The 22,689-nt window shown below is 43.1% G+C and overlaps 1 protein-coding gene across 1 annotated transcript in view; it reads right to left on the minus strand.

Annotated features, from left to right (window-relative positions):
* nyap2a (neuronal tyrosine-phosphorylated phosphoinositide-3-kinase adaptor 2a) overlaps positions 1–22,689 on the minus strand; it is a 102,164-nt gene that overhangs the window by 63,085 nt on the left and 16,390 nt on the right. Inside the window, exon 3 of the mRNA XM_021563189.2 lies at positions 2,998–3,305. Within this exon, the coding sequence (XP_021418864.2) occupies positions 2,998–3,305 (308 nt within the window). The remainder of the gene's footprint in view (positions 1–2,997; positions 3,306–22,689) is intronic.

Raw genomic sequence — 22,689 nt, forward strand, 5'->3', positions numbered from 1 at the left:
TACATTGGATAAAAGTAGAGATACAGAGCTTGAAAATTGTATATAATACACTACAGTTGAGGAACAATGGGAACATAATTCTGCTTTGAAAGTGGATCAACTTGTAAACTCACTTTTGAGAAAATGTCCTTTGAATGTTTTGGTACTGCTACTGGAGAGCCCTTCTTTGTCTACATCGATTCAGCATCGTTCACACCCTCTTAGGCTTTAGTCCCAACCATGTCTTTAAAGTTTGATCTGAACATTCTGTACTAACAACAGCAGGCAAGCACCCAGGCTAACTTGCTAGATGCTTCCAGACACAAATGAGAGAACAGCTCATTCAACATTAGTTGCTGTGGCGGAGCTGGTTATGCTGTTATGTTATCCAGAGCGTTGGTGACTGCAACTGTGCTGTCAGATTGTCTGTTTGTAAAGTTAGAGGGTTTCGCTCTTGGAGCATTCAGGATGCACACTGGACGCTCTGGCCGATGAGTAGGGTTGATCCGAATGTTCTGACCTCACAACGGCAGTCAAACACCCAAGCTAACTGGCTAACAGTGGCTAACTTGCTAGCTACTTCCAGACACACATGAGAGAACACCCCCCTCTGACCATTTTACTTGCCCTAGCAGAGCTGGCTAGGCTATTTTCATGTTTTCCAGAGCTGTGCAGCTATAACTGCAGCTGGCCACAATTTAATTACTATTTTTTGCCGAGATGTATTGACACAGGCCATACTCAAATGGGTGTTGAGCATTTGTAAATTCATCAGTTATTCTGCACTCTGGCACACTCAGGCGAGAGTGCTCTGAAATCAGAGTAGAGGTTCCCTGCATAGTGGAGGATTTTGTTAAGACAAGTAGCTAGCTAGCTAGCTAGGTAAACAATGAACCATAATCCCAACTCATTACATTACTACCCTGCATGAATCTGCAGGTAGCTAACCAACCAGGTTCAATGTTAGCTAGCTATAATTAGGCTATAACTAGCCAAGCAAATGGCTCTGAGATATGAATAACAAGATCATACATGTAACATTAGCTAGCGAGACAGCCAGCTAATGTTAGCTAGCTAGCTTACAGTACACTAACTTGAAATTAAAATACTTTATGTCCAAATTAGATACATGTCATTTCGGAAAATAGTAGCTGGCTAGACTATCTTACCCGTCCGTATACATTATGGTCAGATGCTTCTCCCTGTCACGGATGCCATGGTTGCCCTTAGTTTGAAGATGTAATCCGGAGACAGATGTTTTCTCCATTTCCTTAGCTGTCATATTCTAAATCCACTGATTTCAAAACTCGGTCCTCCAGAAAGTGGAGAGCAACACTTATGCAGTTCTACTAAGCCGCGTTAGACATGATTACCTACACATACTAGCCAGCTCAAATAGACAGAAGTGCGCTATATGGCAGACCAATCCAAACTCATCTCTCGGCATGTCCAGCCCACTCATTATCTCAGCCAATCATGGCTAGCAGGAAGGTTACTTACTTTCTCTGTGGCTAAACCAACTAGTCTCATAATTTAACTATTTTATTTGTATTTACAGATGGCATACACATTTTTAATTAAGGCACATGAAAGTTCACATGTTCCAGAAGGCATTTCTGCCAAAAGAACGCATTTTGTAGTGCTACCTGTCCCAGACCTGCTGTTTTCAATTCTCTAGAGACAGCATGAGCGGTAGAGATACTCTGAATGATCGGCTATGAAATGCCAACTGACATTTACTCCTGAGGTGCTGACCTGTTGCACCCTCGATAACCACTGTGATTGTTATTATTTACCCCTGCCAGTCATCTATGAACATTTGAACATCTTGGCCATGTTCTGTTATAATCTCCACCCTGCACAGCCAGAAGAGGACTGGCCACCCCTCATAGCCTGGTTCCTCTCTAGGTTTCTTCCTAGGTTCTGGCCTTTCTATGGGGTTTTTCCTAGCCACCGTGCTTCTACACCTGCATTGCTTTCTGTTTGGGGTTTTAGGCTGGGTTTCTGTACAGCACTTTGAGATATCAGCTGATGTAAGAAGGGCTTTTTAAAGAAATTTGATTTGATTTTGATTTTAAAAATGATGTTCAAATGTAGTGACCCGTGACATACGTCTAGTTTCCTGAAACATGTCACAAATATCAACATTTAAAAGAGATGTATCTACTGCTTGGATAGTTCCATCTGAACCTCTGGCTTTAATTCGTATATGTTGGACACTTATCATTACATCTGAAATCCTAGGAATCCCTTGGCCTATTGAACGGTCTATTTTTAGATACATTCTGGGTTGAATTGAAACAATAGCTGTTTGCAAATGCTATACAGTGTATAGGCCTAATTTTGTCAAACCCTTAAAAAATCATATTCTCATGAACTGTTAGTCCTATTGATTTGAAACATGGTATGTATGCTCAGGGCACTTGTCTTTAACGAGTTTGATATCTCCCAAGATGGCATGAAAATTGGCCAATCAAAAAATGTCAAACTGTTTCCCCTTTTAATTAAACGCATGATAACTGCATGTCAATTTGCTCCATTAACTTGAAACGTGTCATGTCGGTCAATGACACCATCCGGATGGTACATATCAAGTTTGGTGTTGCTATCTTTACAAAAAAGATGGACATTCCAGGCCAGTTAATAGCACTATGGCAAATTTAGGGATATAACTTCTGGAATGCTAAAATTCAAGTAATGCAACTTGGTATACTTTATGTAAATAAGGACAGCAGCCTATGGCAGTGCTGTGCGGGACTGTAAACAGAAAATTGTCTAACCCTGTTCTTGTGCTAGGACAACAAAATGCGGCTTCATGTTGACTGTTTTGTGTTGTTGTATGTACCGAAAAATGATGCCAATTCCCATATTGTATGTACTGTAGCCAACTTCTCTTTTGTTGTCATGCCATATACAATACATAGGACCAGGCTACCTAAAAGGTTTCCTCATAAGAACATTAATCTAATTTGAAGTTGACATGGACACACACATACACACACAGCCCAGGCCACTCACGGTCAAACTTGACCAGGCTGTCTCTGTTGCAATTGCTGGAGGCAGATCCAGAGTTCACACCCTCAGAGGAGATGCTGAGCTTGGTGTTGGGGTCTCTCTTGGGTTTGGGCGGCGGTAGCTTACGGGAGTTGGGGCTCCCATCCTCATCACCCCCGCCGACAGAGTGTAGAGACTGGGAACGCACAGTGAAGCCCTGGCCACAGGAGGAGGGAAGGCGGTCCTGGGGCGCCGGCATGGTCATGAAGCCCATGCGGAAGTGTTTCCCTGCGTAGCTTCCCTCCGTCACCCTCGCCACATCCTCACCGATCCTGCCAGGAAACATCTTTTAAATAATTTTGTTTCATCCACAAATCACATTACATATGCAAAATGATTCAGACAAATGTCATAGATGCAAGGACACAATCCTAGACCCAAAAAGCACCTTCTCCTCCATATTACTAAGTTGCCTATGACTATGACAGCTGATGCACACACGTGCACGCATACACACAGCCTCAGGCATGCACACACACACACACACACACACACACACACACACACACACACACACACACACACACACACAATTTTAATTAATAGTGAAGATCATGAAATAACACATGGAATCAGACAGTAACCAAAAAAGTGCTCAACAATTCAAAATAGATTTTTGATTTTAGATTCTTCAAAGTAGCCTCCCTTTGATGACAGCTTTGCACACTCTTGGCATTCCCTCAACCAGCTTCACCTGGAATGCTTTTCCAACATTTTTGAAGGTGTTCAAACATATGCTGAGCACTTGTTGGCTGCTTTTCCTTCACTCTGCAGTCCAACTCTTCCCAAACCATCTCAATTGGGTTGAGTTTGGGTGATTGTGGAGGCCAGCTCATCTGATACAGCACTCCATCACTCTCCTTCTTGGTCAAATAGCACTTACACAGCCTGGAGGTGTGTTTTGGGTCACTGTTCTGTTGAAAAACAAATGATAGTCCCATCAAGAGCAAACCAGATGGGATGGCGTATCGCTGCAGAATGCTGTGGTGGCAATGCTGGTTAAGTGTGCCTTGAATTCTAAATAAATCACCAGCAAAGCACCCCCACACCATCACATCTCCTTTTCCATGCCTCACGGTGGGAACCTACACTGCACTGCGTATCAGAAAGACATGGAGGTTGGAACCAAAAATCTCAAATTTGGACTCATAAGACAAAAGGACAGTTTTCCACTGGTACCAAAGAAAGTCTCTTCACTTATTGGTGTCCTTTAGTCGTGTTTTTTTTCGCAGCAAATCAACCATGAAGGCAGTGGCGTGCCGTGGGCCTGAGGCCTGGGCCTTCAGTGAGGTCCTACACAGTCCCACCCAAATTAATCCACCTCTTATTACCATCATTATGATGCCATGGCTCTAGACACTATACATTTAGACAGAAACGCAGTATAACCAGGCGTCACCCAAAAACATGACACAATCAGTCTTTTAAATATTTCCCTATTTTTCTTCACCTTTTCATTGTGCGGCTCCGTTGCCCTGAGCGCTTGTTCGTTGAGCTGTAGATCCACTCGGGTGTCCCCAAAAGTTTTCAACAGCACCATTGCTTGTAAGTGCCCAGCCGTACTTTGGTGTCTCGTTACTGCCTTGGTTAGACAACTCAAGTTTGCAAAGCCAGTGTGGCTCCAAACATCAAATCCATCACTTGCAAATAATAGGCATTCCCAGCAGTACAATTTACAGTGCTTCTCGGAGCCTGTGAGCCATTGATAGCGCTCGTAGTTGGAACTTTGAAAGTGGCGAACGAACCCCTTTCCCACCTGTGACAGGCTTTGTAGCGTCGGCGTCGGGCGACCTCTCCTTACAATGTCTAACTTTTCATGAAAAGTTCGTCTTGAGAATGACGTTAAATTATATCCTAGACCAAATCGATATCTTCTCCTCCTTCCGCCATTGTGGGTTGAAAAAACAGCTTAGTAGTACACAAATTAATTTGTTTATCAAATTCAGTTTCCTAGTTCTGACCTGCCCATAGACCTGCCCATAGGACCTGCCTCTCAATATTGGTAATCCAATCAAAATACGTGCACGCACTACGCCTGCTAGCTGGCTCCTGTGTAACACTGGAGCCAGCCAGCAGGCGTACAATAGCCAACTCTAAAGCTGATTGGTTGATACTAAATTTTCATGTCCATTCACTTCAAGCTACAAGCGCCCGCACTGTTGATTCTGAAGGCCTGAGGGCAGATTTTAGACCCCTGGCAACTCATGATGGCTGAATATGATTGGATAAAATATCTAACATAAATACCAGCCCTCCAAATCTCAACCTGGGGCTGGAAGCAGTGCAACCAAGAGGAAAGCTATGAAATGAAGAGTACTCTTACTCTGGGGAATAATTTTATACATATTTGTGGGAAAATATATATATTTTTAAATTATATTCTGATGATGTTTAGGCCAGCAGAGAAGGCCTTGCTGGCCCTGACGGCCCACCACTGCATGAAGGCTTGACTCACACAGACTTCTCTGAGTTGTTGATGTTGAGATGTGTCTTTTACTTGAACTCATTGAAGCATTTAATGGGCTGAAATTTCTGAGGCTGGTAACTCTAATGAACTTAAATGCAGCAGTGAGTTCTTCCTTTCCTATGGCGGTCCTCATGAGAGCCAGTTTCATCATGCCGCTTGATGGTTTTAACCTTAATTTAAACAGGGAGTCACATTGAGATTAAAAATCAATTTTACAAGAGATCCCTGTACACATTACAATACAAACAGAATATTAACAGAATATAATTCAGCACAATAAACAAAAATAAACATATTGTCATGACTTCCACTGAAGTCGGTTCCTCTCCATGTACGGGCGGTGTACGGCGGTCGGTGTCACCGGTCTTCTAGCCATCCTTGATCCACCTTTCATTTTCCATTTGTTTTGCCTTGTTTTCCTACACACCTGGTTTTCATTTCCCTCATTAATTGTTGTGTATTTAACCCTCTGTTCCCCCCATGTCTTTGTGCGGAATTGTTTGTTGTAAGTGCTTGTGCACATGTTTACTGGTGCGTGTCGGGTTTTGTTCCCATGTTGGTTATTTCTTTATGCCGTTGGTTTTGAAATTAAACTGCTGCAGCTATTACCTAGTTCTGCTCTCCTGCGTCTGACTTCCCTGCCACCAGTTACGCACCCCTTACAGAATTACGCACCGAACAGGAGCAGGTGCCCCTGGTATAGGAGTCGAGGAGCACGTCCAGGAGCAAGCGGCGATGTTCCACCATCTCGGCGCTGCCACGGACTGCATCGTCCAAACCATGGACTGCTGGGAGAGACAGGGAGTTCCTACAGCGCCTCCACCAGCCCAACCAGGGCCTTCACTACTCGCCTCCTCTTCACCCTGTACCAGTGTGATTCGTCTCGCCCTTCCCCAGGAGTACAACGGGACGGCTGCACTCTGCCAGGGTTTCCTCTTGCAGCTAGATCTCTACCTGGCAACCGTTCACCCAGCTCCTTTGGGCCGTGAGTGGGTGTCCGTCCTCGTCTTGTGCCTCTAAGGGAAAGTCCTGCAGTGGGCCAACGCCGTGTGTGGAGAAGGAGACGCGTTGCTGGACCATTTCGAGGATTTCACCCATCTTCGATCACCCGCCCGAGGGTAGAGCGGTGGGTGAACGTCTCTACCATCTGAGGCTCCAGACTCCATCTCACTATTCCAAAAAGGACACAATTTTTCCAACAAACAAAGACAAGCACATGGACCTTTGGAGACGAGGAGAATTCAGGAGTTCGCAATGGCCTTTCGGACCCTGGCCGCCGGCGTGGGATGGAGCGACAGGGCACTGATCGACCAATATTGCTGCAGTTTGCGCGAGGACGTCCGTCGGGTGTTGGCCTGCGGGTGTTGGCCTGTCGGGTGACACCACCTTCACCTTCGACCAGCTGGTGGACCTGTCCAATTGGTTGGATAACCTGCTGGCTACCCGGGGACGTCCAGAGCAGGGTCTGTCGGTTCCATCCCCCAGCACCACCACTCCGATGCCCACGGAGTTGGGAGGTGCAGTGCGCAGGGAGACCGGAGGAGGTTCCGTCTCGTGCACCATCTGTGGCCGCAGAGGTCACACTGCCGGTCGGTTCCTCTGGGGATCGAGGCAGCTAGCAGGGCTGTCACCCCAGGTGAGCCGGCACCATTCTCACCCAGAGCACTCTGTTAAACACATTTTTTTGTATGTCACTTTTCCTGAATTTTACCCGCAAGAAGGTGTCTTCTTCTCAATGAAGCTCAGCCCGGCGGAGCGAAACTATGACGTGGGGGACCGGGAGCTGTTGACTGTCATCAAGGCTTTGAAGGCGTGGAGACATTGGCTTGAGGGGGCAAAACACCCTTTTCTCATCTGGACTGACCACCGCAATTTGGAGTACATCCGGGCGGCTGAACCCTTGCCAGGCAAGGTGGGCCATGTTTTTCACCCATTTTGTTTTCACCCTTTCGTACAGACCAGGTTCCCGGAATGCTAAGGCAGACACACTGTCCCGGCTGTATGACACAGAGGAGAGGCCCATGGATCCCACCCCCATACTCCCGGCCACCTGCCTGGTGGCGCCGGTAGTGTGGGAGCTGGATGCGGACATTGAGCAGGCGCTACATGCAGAACCCACTCCCCTCCAGTGTCCCGCTGGGCATCTGTACGTTCCGTCTGCTGTCTCGTGACCGGCTGATCTATTGGGCCCACACGTCACCCTCCTCTGGTCATCCAGGCATCGGTCGGACGGTGCGCTGTCTGAGTGGGATGTACAGGTTGCCCACTTTGGCTAAGGACTTGAGGGTTTATGTATCTCCTGCTCGGTGTGTGCTCAGTGTAAGTCTCCTAGGCACCTGCCCAAAGGTAAGCTCTTACCCGTTCCACATCGGCCGTTTCAGTGGATTTCCTTACCGATCTTCCTCCGTCACAGGGTAACACCACGATCCTGGTCGTTGTGGACCATATTTCTAAGTCCTGCCGTCTCCTCCCTCTGCCCAGTCTCCCTACAGACTGTGGAGGCCTTGTTTACACATGTCTTCCGGCACTCTGGTGTGCCTGAGGACATAGTGTCTGATCGGGGTCACCAGTTCACTTTCGAGAGTCTGGATGGCGTTCATGGAACATCTGGGGTTCTCGATCAGCCTTATCTCGGGTTTTCACCCCGAGAGTAACGGGCAGTTGGAGAGATTTAACCAGGATGTGGGTAGGTTTCTGAGGTCTTAGTGCCCGGACCGGCCGGGGGAGTGGGCGGCGTTCGTGCCCTGGGCAGAGATGGCCCAGAACTCACTCCGCCACTCCTCCACTAACCTCTCCCCCTTCCAGTGCGTACTGGGGTATCAGCCGTTCTGGCTCCTTGGCATCAGAGTCAGACCGAGGCTCCTGCGGTGGACAACAGGTTCCGGTGCGTGGAGGAGACATGGGACGCCGCTCATGTTCACCTTCAGCGCGCCGTGCTGCGCCAGAAAGCCAGCGCAGACCTTCAACGCAGTGAGGCCCCAGTGTTCGCAACCCTCTGTTCCCCCCCATGTCTTTGTGCCGAAATGTTTGTTGTAAGTGCTTGTGCACATGTTTTACTGATGTCATCGGGTTTTGCACCCATGTTGGATATTTCTTTATGCCGTTGGTTTTGAAATTAAACTGCTCCGGCTATTACCTAGTTCTGCTCTCCTACGTCCCCTGCCACCAGTTACGCACCCCTTACACACATTTAACATTTAACTACATAAACGTCCTCAATCAATAATTTAAACTGACTGAGTGTCACTAGCAAATTAGGGCCAAATAAACTAAACATAGATTTTCCCAAATTTGTGGAGACTGGAGGGATCCCTAGTGTTATCCATTCCTGTGAATGGTTTTGGTAACGTATGATGCTTATCTTAATTAATGATGTTACATATAGAGGGAGTTTCTGTAAGATTGCTTTGTATATAAAAAAGAGAATGCAGCTCTCTTCTTACAGAGATTTTTTTTTTTACAGAATACAATAATGAGTCCTAAAATTGTCCCCTTTGATAAAACGTATTGCGGGATGGTAGACTGCGACCAGGGTTTTTTAAAACAGAGGTTGCCACATGCATGTGAACAATATCACCAAAATCCAATGCAGGAAGAAGTATTGTTTGAACAATCTTTCTCCCATTTTTAATTCTAATGTCACCCTGATCAGTTTCACCTGTCCTTGGTTTCTCCCCCCCCTCCAGGTGTCGCTAGTTTTCCGCAGTGCTTTTATCCTTGTGTTTCCTGTCTCTCTGTGCCAGTTCGTCTTGTGCGTTTCCAAGTAAACCAGCGTTTTTTCCATTCTCCTGCTTTTTGCATTCTCCTTTTTCTAGTCCTCCCGGGTTTGACCCTTGCCTGTTTCTAGACTGTTGAAACCTTGAGCAAGCGATAGGAAAAGGAAACTGGTTGATATCCCTTTAAATGGAGCAGTAGGAGGCTATGGAACATGGAGTTTTCAAAATAGAAGCCACTTCCTGGTTTGATTTTTCTCAGGATTTCGCCTGCAATATCAGTTCTGTTATACTCACAGACAATATTTTGACAGTTTTGGAAACTTTACAGTTTTCTATCCTAATCTGTCAATTATATGCAGATTCTAGCATCTGGTCCTGAGAAATAGGCCGTTTACTTTGGGAACGTTATTTTTCCAAACATAAAAATAGTGCCCCCTAGCTTCAAGAGGTTAAAGAACAACTAGACACTTGAGAGCACCCTTACCTGCCGGTCTATAAATTAAGTCTCCATAATCTAGGATGATCATGTGAATCAGGGTTAGTTTGGCAGCTGGGGTGAAAGAGGCGTTATTACAATAGAGGAAACCAAGTATAGAATTAACCTTTGCCTGCAGCTTTGATTTGTGCTGAGAGAAGGACAGTGTACCATCTAGCAATACTCCCAAGTACTTGTATGAGGTGACTACCTCAAGCTCTAAACACTCAGCGGTAGTAATCACACCTGTGGGGAGAGGGGCATTCTTCTTACCAAACCAAATTACCTTTGTTTTGGATGTGTTCAGAACAAGGTTAAGGGCAGAGAAAGCTTGCTGGACACTAAGAAAGCTTTGTTGTGGAGCGTTTAACACAAGGTCAGGGGAGGGAACAGCTGCATAAAAACGGATGAGAGAGCTTCCTACTGCGCATGTAAATTGATATGAACGTGGGGCCTAGGATCGAGCCGTGGGGTTCTCCCTTGGTGACAAGCAGTGGCTGAGAGAGCAGATGTTCTAACTTTATACACTGCACTCTTTGAGGTAGTTAGCAAACCAGGCCAAATACCCCTAAGAGACATCAATACTCCTTAGCTGGCCCACAAGAATGGAATGGTCTACCGTATCAAAAGCTTTGGCCCAGTCAATAAAAATAGCAGCACAACATTAGAATCAAGGGCGATGGTGACATTTGAGGACCTTTAAGGTTGCAGTGACACATCCATAACCTGAGCGGAGACCAGATTGCATTCCAGAGAGAGTACTATAGACATCAAGAAAACCAGTCAGTTGATTATTGATACATTTTTCCATCACTTATAATAAACAGGGCAAAATAGAAATTGGCCTATAACAGTTGAGGTCAGCTTTATCTCCCCTTTTAAATAAAGGATGCACCATGGCTGCCTTCCAAGCAATGGGTACCTCCCCAGAGAGGAGAGACCAGTTAAAAAGGTCAGAGATAGGCTTGGTGATGATAAGGGCAGCATCCTTAACTTTTCTGAACCACCCATCCCGGATCCGGGATAATTGTCATCAGCAACGCTGAATAGCATAGTGCCACAATCAAATAATATTACTAGAAAATATTCATATTCATGAAATCACAAGTGCAATATTGCAAAACACAGCTTAGCCTTTTGTTAATCCACCTCTCGTCTCAGATTTTGAAATTATGCTTTACAGCAAAAGCAATACAAGCGTTTGTGTAAGTTTATCGATCGTTCGACAAAACAATAAGTACACTTAGCATCAGGGAACTTGGTCACGAAAATCAGAAAAGCAATCAAATTAATCGTTTACCTTTGATGATCTTCGGATGTTTTCACTCACGAGACTCCCAGTTAGATAACAAATGTTACTTTTGTTCCATTAAGATATTTTTTATTTCCAAATACCTCCGTTAGTTTGGTGCGTTATGCCCAGGAATCCACAGGAAAGAGCGGTCACGACAACGCAGACAAAAATTCCAAATTATATCCATAATGTCCACAGAAACATGCCATTTTTTTTTAGAATCAATCCTCAGGGTGTTTTTCAAATATCTAATCGATAATATATCAACCGGGACAGTTGGCCTTTCACTAGGACCGGAAGTAACAATGGCCGCCTTTCTCTTTTGCACACAACTCAGCCCCCACCTATCCACTTACACAATGTGGTCGTTCACGCTCATTCTTCAAATAAAAGCCTGAAACTATGTCTAAAGGCTGTTGACACCTTAGGGAAGCCATAGAAAAAGGAATCTGATTGATATCCCTTTAAATGGGCATTAGGGCTGCATGAGAACAGAGAGGTTTCAAAAAATAATGTTCCCAATGTAAACGGCCTATTTCTCAGGCCCATATGCTGGAACATGCATATAATTGACAGATTGGGATAGAAAACACCCTGATGTTTCCAAAACTGTCAAAATATTGTCTGTGAGTATAACAGAACTGATATTGCAGGCGAAACCTGAGGAAAATTGAACAAGGAAGTGGCCTCTATTTTGAAAGCTCCATGTTCCATAGCCTGCCTTCGCTCCATTTAAAGGGATATCAACCAAATTCCTTTTCCTATCGCTTCCTCAAGGTGTCAACAGTCTTTAGACATAGTTTCAAGCTTTCATTTTGAAAAATGAGTGAGAAAGATATCGCGTCGGTGGATAGCTGGGTGTTCCATGAGTTTTGCTTGAGTAACATAGTGGGGCAGTCATTGACTCTCCCTCTCTTACTGAAAAAGAGATAGTGCCGGTTGATATATTATCGATTATATATTTAAAAAACAACCTGAGAATTGATTATAAAAAACGTTTGACATGTTTCTGTGAACATTACGTATACTATTTGGAATTTTCGTCTGCGACGTCGTGACTGCTCGTGCCTGTGGATTTCTGAACATAATGCGCCAAACAAAAGGTATTTTGGATATAAAAATAATATTTATGGACAAAAGGAACATTTATTGTGTAACTGGGAGTCTCATGAGTGCAAACATCCAAAGATCATCAAAGGTAAGCGATTTAATTTATTGTTTTTCTGACTTTCGTGACCAATCTAATTGGCTAGCTGTTTGTAATATTTTGTCTAGTGAGAGAGATGATCTTACATAAACACTTGGTATGCTTTCGCCAAAAAGCTTTATTGAAATCTGACATGCCAGGTGGATTAACAAGCTAAACTGTGTTTTTCTATATTGCACTTGAAATTTCTTTTAAATTAAATATTTTTAGTATTTAATACTAAATATTTTAAATATTTTAGTATTTAATTTGAATTTGGCTCACTGCAATTCAGCGAATGTTGACGTACATGATCCTGCTAACGGGATGGGTGCATCAAGAAGTTAACAGTTTTGGAAACTTTAGAGTGTTTTCTATCCAAATCTACCAGTTATATGCATATCATATCTTCTATAAACCCCATCTATTCCATAAGCAAGAAAACAGCAGAACTTGCGACAGACGCCCGGCCAAACTGAGCAGTCATGGGAAGAAGGGCCTTGGTCAGTGAGGTGACCCGATGGTCACTGACAGAGCTCCAGAGTTCTTCTGTGGAGATGGGAGAACCTTCCAGGACAACCATCTCTTCAGCAGTCTATGAATTAGGCTTTTATTGTAGATTGGCCAGACGGAAGCCACTCCTCAGTAAAAAGCACATGACAGCCAGCTTAGAGGAACCTAAAGACTCTCAAACCTTGAGAAACAAGATTCTCTGGTCTGATGAAAACAAGATTGAACCCTTTGGCCTCAATGCCAAGCGTCACGTCTGGAGGAAAGCTGGCACCATAGCTACAGCTACCATAGCTGGTAGCAGCATCATGCTGTGGGGATGTTTTTTCAGTGGCAGGGACTGGGAGACTAGTCAGGGTCACCAGAGCGCTCAGGACCTCAGAGGGGGGCGAAGGTTCACGTTCCAACAGGACAACAACTCTAAGTACACGGCCAAGACAACAAAGGAGTGGCTTTGGGACAATTGGCTGAAATTGGCTGAAAAGGGAGGAGTATGTGTGATCTCCGAGACCATGTGTTGTATTTTCATCCCAAATGACACAGCTCCGGATGGATCAGTTACTGAAGCCTCAGCTGGTTTGACCACCCTGGCTCACTGTTTGGCAGAAAACTCTGGGGTGGATACTTATCTGACTAATTGGTTTGATAGTACGTTTGGAAAATGGAAAAATATTATGATCACTGTGTTATGGGCTACATTCACCTGTGTGACTGTTTTAGTTTTATGGGGCTGTTGTCTAATTCCCTGTGAACGAGGCCTTATTTCCAGGACTCTGGAGAAATCGATGACAACAGATGTTGAGGTACGGGCCGATTCCAGGTTCTGACCCGTGGAGTGCTGAATGCATGTCTACAGAACAAGTAGACGAATCTGGATCCTTCATTTGTGGGGAACTTATGTTTGATGAGACCATTTTTGATATTTAGGGAGGTTAGGTTGTATCTTGTTTCAATATTAGACTTTTTATGAAGATTGTAACGAAAATCCTGATTAGAAGAGTTATGATTCTGATGTAGGCCTAAAAACAGTCAGTGCGAATGCAAGTAATGGTTTATGTTAAGTGATATTTTGATAACAAGAAATGTTTCTAATAAAAATAGAAGTATGCTTCTTAATATTTCAATATAACTACATGTGTGATTTTATGTATAATATTTAATCATAGGGTGGATATGTTAAAAATTCCCTTATCAATAATGACTAATTATGTATACATTTCAATCAGGACTGACTAATCAGAATACTATTATATTACTGTATATGTATGACTTTTCTTTATAATCCTAGTACTGAATATAATGTGTCTAAATATAATCAAGAATTACAACAATGTCTTCCTTGGTAGAAATTAATGAACTTATAGCCAGACTGGCTAGAATGATTATCTACACAGGCAGACCTTGGCTCTGTTCATAAATGATCTTAATAGGGAGAGACGATGTGAGAAAGCTTGAGAATCATACAGCCATTGTACTGGAGCGGAGATGAGACGGGCTAGTACTAAAACTAATGACGTCATTTTCAGTTTATAACCTGTGGTAAAATGTATAATGGGCAGTACTCTTGAGAATAAACACTGCTGGTTGACTTTTAAGACTGGTCTCTGTCCATTTTATACAAATAAGAGTCTTACAAATTCTTATGAATTGACAGAGTGTTTAGTTTTAATTGGGTATTAAAACATAGAGGAATATAATTCCTGTAACAGAAACACAAAACATAGAAACTGAACATAGAATGCCCACCCTAGTCACACCCTGGCCTAACCAAAATAGAGAATAAAAGCCTCTCTATGGCCAGGGCTTGACATACCTCCCCATTGTTCCTTAAATGCAATGTATGATATACCATTTTTGCAGCTGAGTTTCTACTTTTATCCAATGTAAACAAATAACACGTTCTATGGCGCATTATTTATTGTCAGCCATTTTTTACGTTAATGCAAGTTGGTGCTAGTTTGATCACCAGAGGGCTTCATTGAGAAGCATTTGATCGTCTCCCATATTGGCATTAATAGAGAATTTTTACACTTTTTTGTAATAACATAGTACATGGGATTGATTTTAAGAAATTTGTCTCAATACATTTGATTAAAACTATGGGATTTCTATTCCGAGTAAAAAGAAAAACTAAACCCTCAGGGTTTCTGCTAGGATGGAATGGAAAATCGGGAGTATGCTACAGCATAATTGTTTTGGAGGATTCTAAATTGTTTGCCTTCATGAGAGAATTTTATTCCAATATTTCTGTAAATCATTTTAGTCTACCTTTTGATTGACTCATTTAGCGAGAGGTCTAACACTTTAAAATGTCATAATTTTTTCCCTCTGAAATCATATCTAACTTGTATTTTTTGCACCATTATTAGTTACATTATTTTAGTTAAAAGCTGCAGACATGCACTAAGAACAGCGGGACCGTTTCCTTAGTCAGCGCCATTATTAATGCAATGCCCCTTAAAGTGTCTCTCTGTGGCGGGGTTGGGGTCACCCCCCATTCCTCCTCCTCCCTCCCCCATGGGCTAGGTCCGTCTTCTGTGCACTGCTCTGCGGTGCGTCCCACGCCCTCGTGCCTTGAGCCTTGTGCGCCCACCGCTATCTCAGTGGATAAAACTGGAGAACTACAAGGCAATCCCATTGTGCACCACTCGGGAGCCATGACCAATACGACCAATATATATTGACCTGCTAATAGCCCATTCTAGAAATGTTGTTTGCAGAATTCACTGCCTGCTACGCATGTGAAAAACAGTATATATATAATATATCTGTGAGTATATCTAATGGGCTTTTATATAATTCTAAAATAATGAATAATAAATATAATCACTTTGTTTAAAAAATAACAATATTTTGGAGATTATTTTGTTTTCATATAACGTAAAGTGAGCGAGAAAAGGGACAATCTTGAACATGGGTTGAGACATTGTTACTAATTTGTAAATAAAGCCATTTTGTTATTTTGAATTATTCATTTCTTTTTTTAGAGGGAGATAAACCAAAAGCCTACAAAAGCCTCTCCCAGTCACAGCCTTTGAACCAGCATCTGTAGCAATGTATTTTGCACGGCAATGCAGTATCTTAGACCGGTATGTCACTCAGCACTGTACAATTTGACTAGTCGGGAGTAGGCTACAGTACTACAGCAAGAGCAAAATAATCCTAACATTTCCACACCCTGATTGTAGTCTAAGTTTCTCTTAGAATAAAAACCTTAGTGTAACAAGAGTTTTAGTAAGTAATACTGAAGTTGTGCACAATTATCAGTTTCTATTTGGTGCATGTCGCCCATTCATTGTCAGTTAGAGACACAGTAGCGCTTTGGAACCCAAAAGCATAATCAGTGCTCTAACTTCCCCTTGCGCTGGTCTGGAGCAATGAAGTAGTACCTACTAAACCACAAATTACCTCTAAGTACAGCAGCAAAATCACAAAACTCAACTTAAGTTGAGCAACCATAGTAAGCTTTGGCCAACGAGACATGGTGGAGTTAGTGTTCACAAAAATAAGCCATTACTATTGCTCTCTATTCTATAGAGCAGTGGTTTTCACACTGGGGTACTGCAGGGAGTCCACAAAAAAAAATATTTTGGGGGATTTTTGCATGTGAAAAATAATTGTTTTATAAATATTGTTAGCGGCAACAGAATACCATTATGGATACCATTTTTATGTCTCTGTCGCCAGTATGAAGGAAGTTAGAGGTAGTTTCACGAGCAAATGCTAACTAGAATTAGCGCAATGACTAGAAGTCTACAAGAACAGTTAGCATGCTAACTCATTACCATCTGAAGTGGTCATTTTTGGGATGGAAAACTGTTTCAGTGTCAACTTTAATGACCAAAACCAGATAGAAATCATGCAGAAAAATAACTATAAGTATGTTTCAATAATACCATCATAAAGAACTAACAATCAAATAAATAAAAAATCCCAGACCCAGGCAATCAGGGCACATGCCCATTGATTTTGTTATGTTTGAGAAGAGAAACACAGTACTATCCATTGCAAAATGCATAGAATTCCTGGAAATTAGCTTCAAAAATGCAACATTTTCCTCAGCTCAATTAAAATAAATTGAGAATTGGAGAAAATTTACTTTACAACAGCAACATTTTTTTACACTGCCAATATACTTTTCTATCTAATAGACATGAACAGTCAGAATAATTAAACAGTCTACTAAATCAATTCATTTTAAAATGCTGATTACTTCTACTTGTCATTATCATACACCTGATGAATGATGGTCTGTGGTAAGATTGTAGGAAGAAAGCAAGAGAATCTCAGAGACATTTACAAAGAGCTCACATGTAAGAGGGGTGAATAAATAATTTTGGATCTTACACATCCACTGCACAGCCAATAAGCAGTATATCAGTGTTCAGACTCAGGTCTTAAAACCAAGAGAGCTATGTCATGACGTGCCCTGGGGGGAGAATCATAGCCCCCCCCCTCTCTCTTTCTTTCTCCACAGTTTATGACAGTCGTAAATATTTGCTTCTGGGTCTGTATTATTGAGATTGGAAAGTGTAACTGTGGGACACAGTGAGAGACTTGGCCAAACTCCTAATCCCCAAAACGGGAGAATAAAACAATATTTCTACTTTTGAGAATGTGGGAATGGTCCGTGCACACTTAAGGGACAGTTATGACGAGTGTGTTTCATTTGGTAATCTCATGAAGGATAGAGAGCACACATAACTGTATCTCCTAAAGTGTACATTTCGCAGCTGTCAGGGTTACATCTAAATATTGTGAAAATATATAATGTGATGTTAACCTTCTAAATGAGAGTATAGCGGTCCATGTGCCCTATAGAGTTTCATATAAAGATTAACTAGTCAGTGGCCACACCCCCCGTGAGCCCACATTAGGCGTCATAGAACCGCCCCTTTTTCCACAGAGTATAAAACCCACTTACTACAAAATGTGCATTAAGTCAGAGAACGCCGGGAAGGAGTCCCCACGTTGGAATTGCTACAATTCTATAGGCCACAGAGACCATACAGCTGTAGTTTTGGCTACATGGCTGGAAATGGTTCAACTCTGAGACTATAGATCACTACAGAATAAGAGAAAATTCTAGACGACATGAATTACTAGCCTGCAGCTAGAAATGACGTAAACCTAGATCGAGAATACCGCCAACCGCCGAAGCAATCTATTCTATGAGAACATTTCTGAATGGTACTCTGAAGTATGCGTTCTAACCACCTACAACCACGAAAGACATTGTGACTTTTGGGAAAGTTAACCAGAGACTCTGAGGAACTCTACAGGACGATTTGATGTTTTCAACGGAGAGACAACAACGACATCCATTCATAAACATGTACATTGCAATTTCTTTCAGAATGAGCAGCCGTTCATGTGCAAAGTATATGCATGTCCATGAGTACAATTATCCACTGTGTGTGGTGAATCCATTTAGTCTTTCCCGCTCTCTCAGTCCCCACCAATTTCCTTGGTCTACCAAGCCGTCATATCGGCTTTGTCCGCTAGGGACTTTCTTTGTATCATGTAGTAACCCAAATATCTATTGTTTGTTTGTTATGTAATTCTTAATTCTGTGTGATTGTTTAGTTAATTATTTATTTACTAAGTACATTTGTATATCGCTGATTCATGATGTATGCTAGTGTTCGTGCAGATATCCAAGGGTTTGTGGTGTTCAGTAATGAGAACTGATGAGGTAATAATAATACATTAATGAGAATGACTAATTGATCAGATATTAAAATGTCTGAAAAGTTATATTCAGAAAATTACAACTCTGTAAATCTCAACATTTTCCGTGGTGCCCCGACTTCCTAGCTAATTAATGTTGACATGATTCGTTTAATCACGTAATAATTAAACTTAGAGAACTGATTTTATATAAATAAGTCTTCACATTCAATGATAGTCCAGACATGACAGCTACTAACACTATTGTACCAGAATCAGTATTGCTTTTCAATGAAAATGGATTTGTGTGATACTTATCTTGTATATACCTTGAAGGCATTCATATATTTCATGCAGAATACCACCCTGCATCCCACTGCTGGCTTGCTTCTGAAGCTAAACAGGGTTGGTCCTGGTCAGTCTCTGGATGGTAGACCAAATTATGCTGGAACTGGTGTTGAGGGCCTGTAGGAGGCACACTTTCGTCCAGTCTAAAAAAATATCCCAATGCCCCAGGGCAGTGATTGGGGGGAACATTACCCTGTGTAGGTTGCCATCTTTCAGATGGGATGTTAAACAGATGTCCTGACTCTCTATGGTCACTAAAAATCTCATGGCACTTATTGTAAAAGTAGGGATGTTGACCCTGGTGTCCTGGCAAAATTCCCAAGCTGGCCTTCATACCATCATGGCCACCTAATCATCCCCAGGTTACAATTGGCTCATAAATCTCTCCTCTGTAACTGTTCTCCGGGTTATTGCTGTACATGACAATGTGTTCTCAGTCAACTTACCTGGTAAAATTAGGGTTACATAAAAAATGTCTGTGTTGTTGCTGTGTATATGTTTACTATATATATAGTTTGGACACACCTACTCATTCCAGGGTGTTTCTTTATTTTTACAATTTACTACATTGTAGAATAATAGTGAAGACATCAACACTATGAAATAACACATATGGAATCATGTAGTAACCAAAAAAGTGTTAAAAATACACTGCTCAAAAAAATTAAGGGAACACTAAAATAACACATCCTAGATCTGAATGAATGAAATATTCTTATTAAATACTTTTTTCTTTACATAGTTGAATGTGCTGACTACAAAATCACAAAAACATTATCAATGGAAATCAAATTTATCAACCCATGGAGGTCTGGATTTGGAGTCACACTCAAAATTAAAGTGGAAAACCACACTACAGGCTGATCCAACGTTTATGTAATGTCCTTAAAACAAGTCAAAAGGCTCAGTAGCACCTCCACGTGCCTGTATGACCTCCCTACAACGCCTGGGCATGCTCCTGATGAAGTGGCGGATGGTCTCCTGAGGGATCTCCTCCCAGACCTGGACTAAAGCATCCGCCAACTCCTGGACAGCCTGTGGTGAAATGGAGCGGATGGAGCGAGACATGATGTCCCAGATGTGCTCAATTGGATTCAGGTCTGGGGAACGGGCGGGCCAGTCCATAGCATCAATGCCTTCCTCTTGCAGGAACTGCTGACACACTCCAGCCACATGAGGTCTAGCATTGTCTTGCATTAGGAGGAACCCAGGGCCAACCGCACCAGCATATGGTCTCACAAGGGGTCTGAGGATCTCATCTCGGTACCTAATGGCTATCAGGATACCTCTGGCGAGCACATGGAGGGCTGTGCGGCCCCCCCAAAGAAATGCCACCCCACACCATGACTGACCCACCGCCAAACCGGTCATGCTGGAGGATGTTGCAGGCAGCAGAACTTTCTCCACGGCGTCTCCAGACTCTGTCACGTCTGTCACATGTGCTCAGTGTGAACCTGCTTTCATCTGTGAAGAGCACAGGGCGCCAGTGGCGAATTTGCCAATCTTGGTGTTCTCTGGCAAATGAAAAACGTCCTGCACAGTGTTGGGCTGTAAGCACAACCCCCACCTGTGGACGTCGGGCCCTCATACCACCCTCATGGAGTCTGTTTCTGACAGTTTGAGCAGACACATGCACATTTGTGGCCTGCTGGAGGTAATTTTGTAGGGCTCTGGCAGTGCTCCTCCTGCTCCTCTTGCACAAAGGCGGAGGTAGCGGTCCTGCTGCTGGGTTGTTGCCCTCCTACGGCCTCCTCCACGTCTCCTGATGTACTGGCCTGTCTCCTGGTAGCGCCTCCATGCTCTGGACACTACGCTGACAGAGACAGCAAACCGTCTTGCCACAGCTCGCATTGATGTGCCATCCTGGATGAGCTGCACTACCTGAGCCACTTGTGTGGGTTGTAGACTCCGTCTCATGCTACCACTAGAGTGAAAGCACCGCCAGCATTCAAAAGTGACCAAAACATCAGCCAGGTAGCATAGGAACTGAGAAGTGGTCTGTGGTCACCACCTGCAGAACCACTCCTTTATTGGGGGTGTCTTGCTAATTGCCTATAATTTCCACCTGTTGTCTATTCCATTTGCACAGCAGCATGTGAAATTTATAGTCAATCAGTGTTGCTTCTTAAGTGGACAGTTTGATTTCACAGAAGTGTGATTGACTTGGAGTTACATTATGTTGTTCTGTCCATCAGTAAGAATTCTGGAGTGGAAATCCATCTATCCATTTCTCTATCACATGTTTTTTTTAGCTTGTCATGGTGGTCTCCCTTTTAACAATTTTGAATGGTCTTTACTTTATACACGTTGAAGGTCATGGTCTTGACTTTTTATGCACCATTCAACTGAATGAATACACTTTCTTCACATACTGTAGATACAGCCAAAGTACAGTTACAAATCTGTTCAGTAACAATTTTATAACATGATAGGATAGCTAGCTCAATTCATCATGTAGAAATATTGGAGTAAATCTTGCTCGTAATTCCAAAACTCGAGTTTTAGACTCCCAACAACTGATTGAACACACACACACTCATAAACACACTTTCCCTGATACAGACACTAGCTGAAATCTGACTCTAATCCAAACATCCCCATTAGTACCATGTGGTCAGGGGACTTCCAGCTCCATTCACAGTGTACAGGTGTCATACCCTACTATATCATGCAAACATTTGACAGACCCAGATCTTATTATGATAATTCTCTCAAGTGCTCTTAAAAGAGGTGGGGGGAGGAGGGATGGGGGTAGAGACTCAGCCAAAGTCACTTTCAGCTATAAGACCGACTGTGGTCACAGAGAAACAAAGAACATGCGCTGACCAGGTGTCTTCACCAACATTTTCAATATCTCTCTGACCCGAGCTGTAATACCTAAATGCTTCAAGCAGACCACCATTGTCCATGTGCCCAAGAATGCCAAGGTCATCTGTATAAATTACTATCGCCCCGTAGCACTCAAATCTGTAGCCATGACATATTTTTAAAGGCTTGTCATAGCTCACGTTCAATACCATCATCCAGAGACCCTTGACCCACCCCAAAATTTACATTCCACCCCAAAGGACCCACAGATTACACAATTTATATTGCACTCGACACTGCACTTTCCCACCTGGACAACACCTATGTGAAAATGCTGTTTATTAACTACAGCTCAGCATTCAACACCCTTGTGCCCTCCAAGCTCATCTGGATCCTGGACAAAGGAGCTGTTCGTGGACTACAGGAAATGGATGGCCGAGCACGCCCTCATTCACATTCACAGGGCTGTAGTGAAATGGGGTTGAGAGCTTCAAGTTCCTTGGTGTCCACATAACTAAGGATCTATCATGGTGCTCACACACCAACACAGTTGGCACTGCAATGCATTTTCCCCCTCAAGAGGCTGAAAAGATTTGGCATGAGCCCTCAGATCCTCAAAAAGTTGCACAATTGAGAGCATCTTCACTGGCAGCATCACCATTTGCTACGTTGACTGCTTGGCATCTGACTACAAGGCGCAACAGAGGGTAGTGAGTACGTCCCAGTACATCACTGGGGCCAAGCTCCTTGCCATACAGGACCTTAACACCAGGCGGTGTAAAAAATAATACTCGAGCCATCCAAGTCATAGACTGTTCTCTCTGCTACGGCACGGCAAGCCGTACCTATGCATTAAGTCTGAAACCAACAGGACCCTGAACAGCTTCTACCCCCAAACCATAAGACTGCTAAAAAGTTTGTTAAATAGTTAACCAAATTGCTACCCGGACTATCTACATTGACCCTTATTGCACTAACTTTTTTGGCTCATCACATACGCTGCTGCTACTGTTTATTAACCCTGCACATCGACTCGGTACTGGTACCCCGTGTGTGTATGTAGTCAAGTTGTCATTACTCATGTTGTATTTATCATTACTTTTATTATTACATGTTATTACTTTTCTATTATTTCTCTATTTTCTTTCTCTCTGCATTGTTGGGAAGGGCCCGTAATTAAGC

This window comes from Oncorhynchus mykiss, chromosome 15, assembly GCF_013265735.2.
Source record: "Oncorhynchus mykiss isolate Arlee chromosome 15, USDA_OmykA_1.1, whole genome shotgun sequence".
NCBI lineage: Eukaryota > Metazoa > Chordata > Actinopteri > Salmoniformes > Salmonidae > Oncorhynchus > Oncorhynchus mykiss.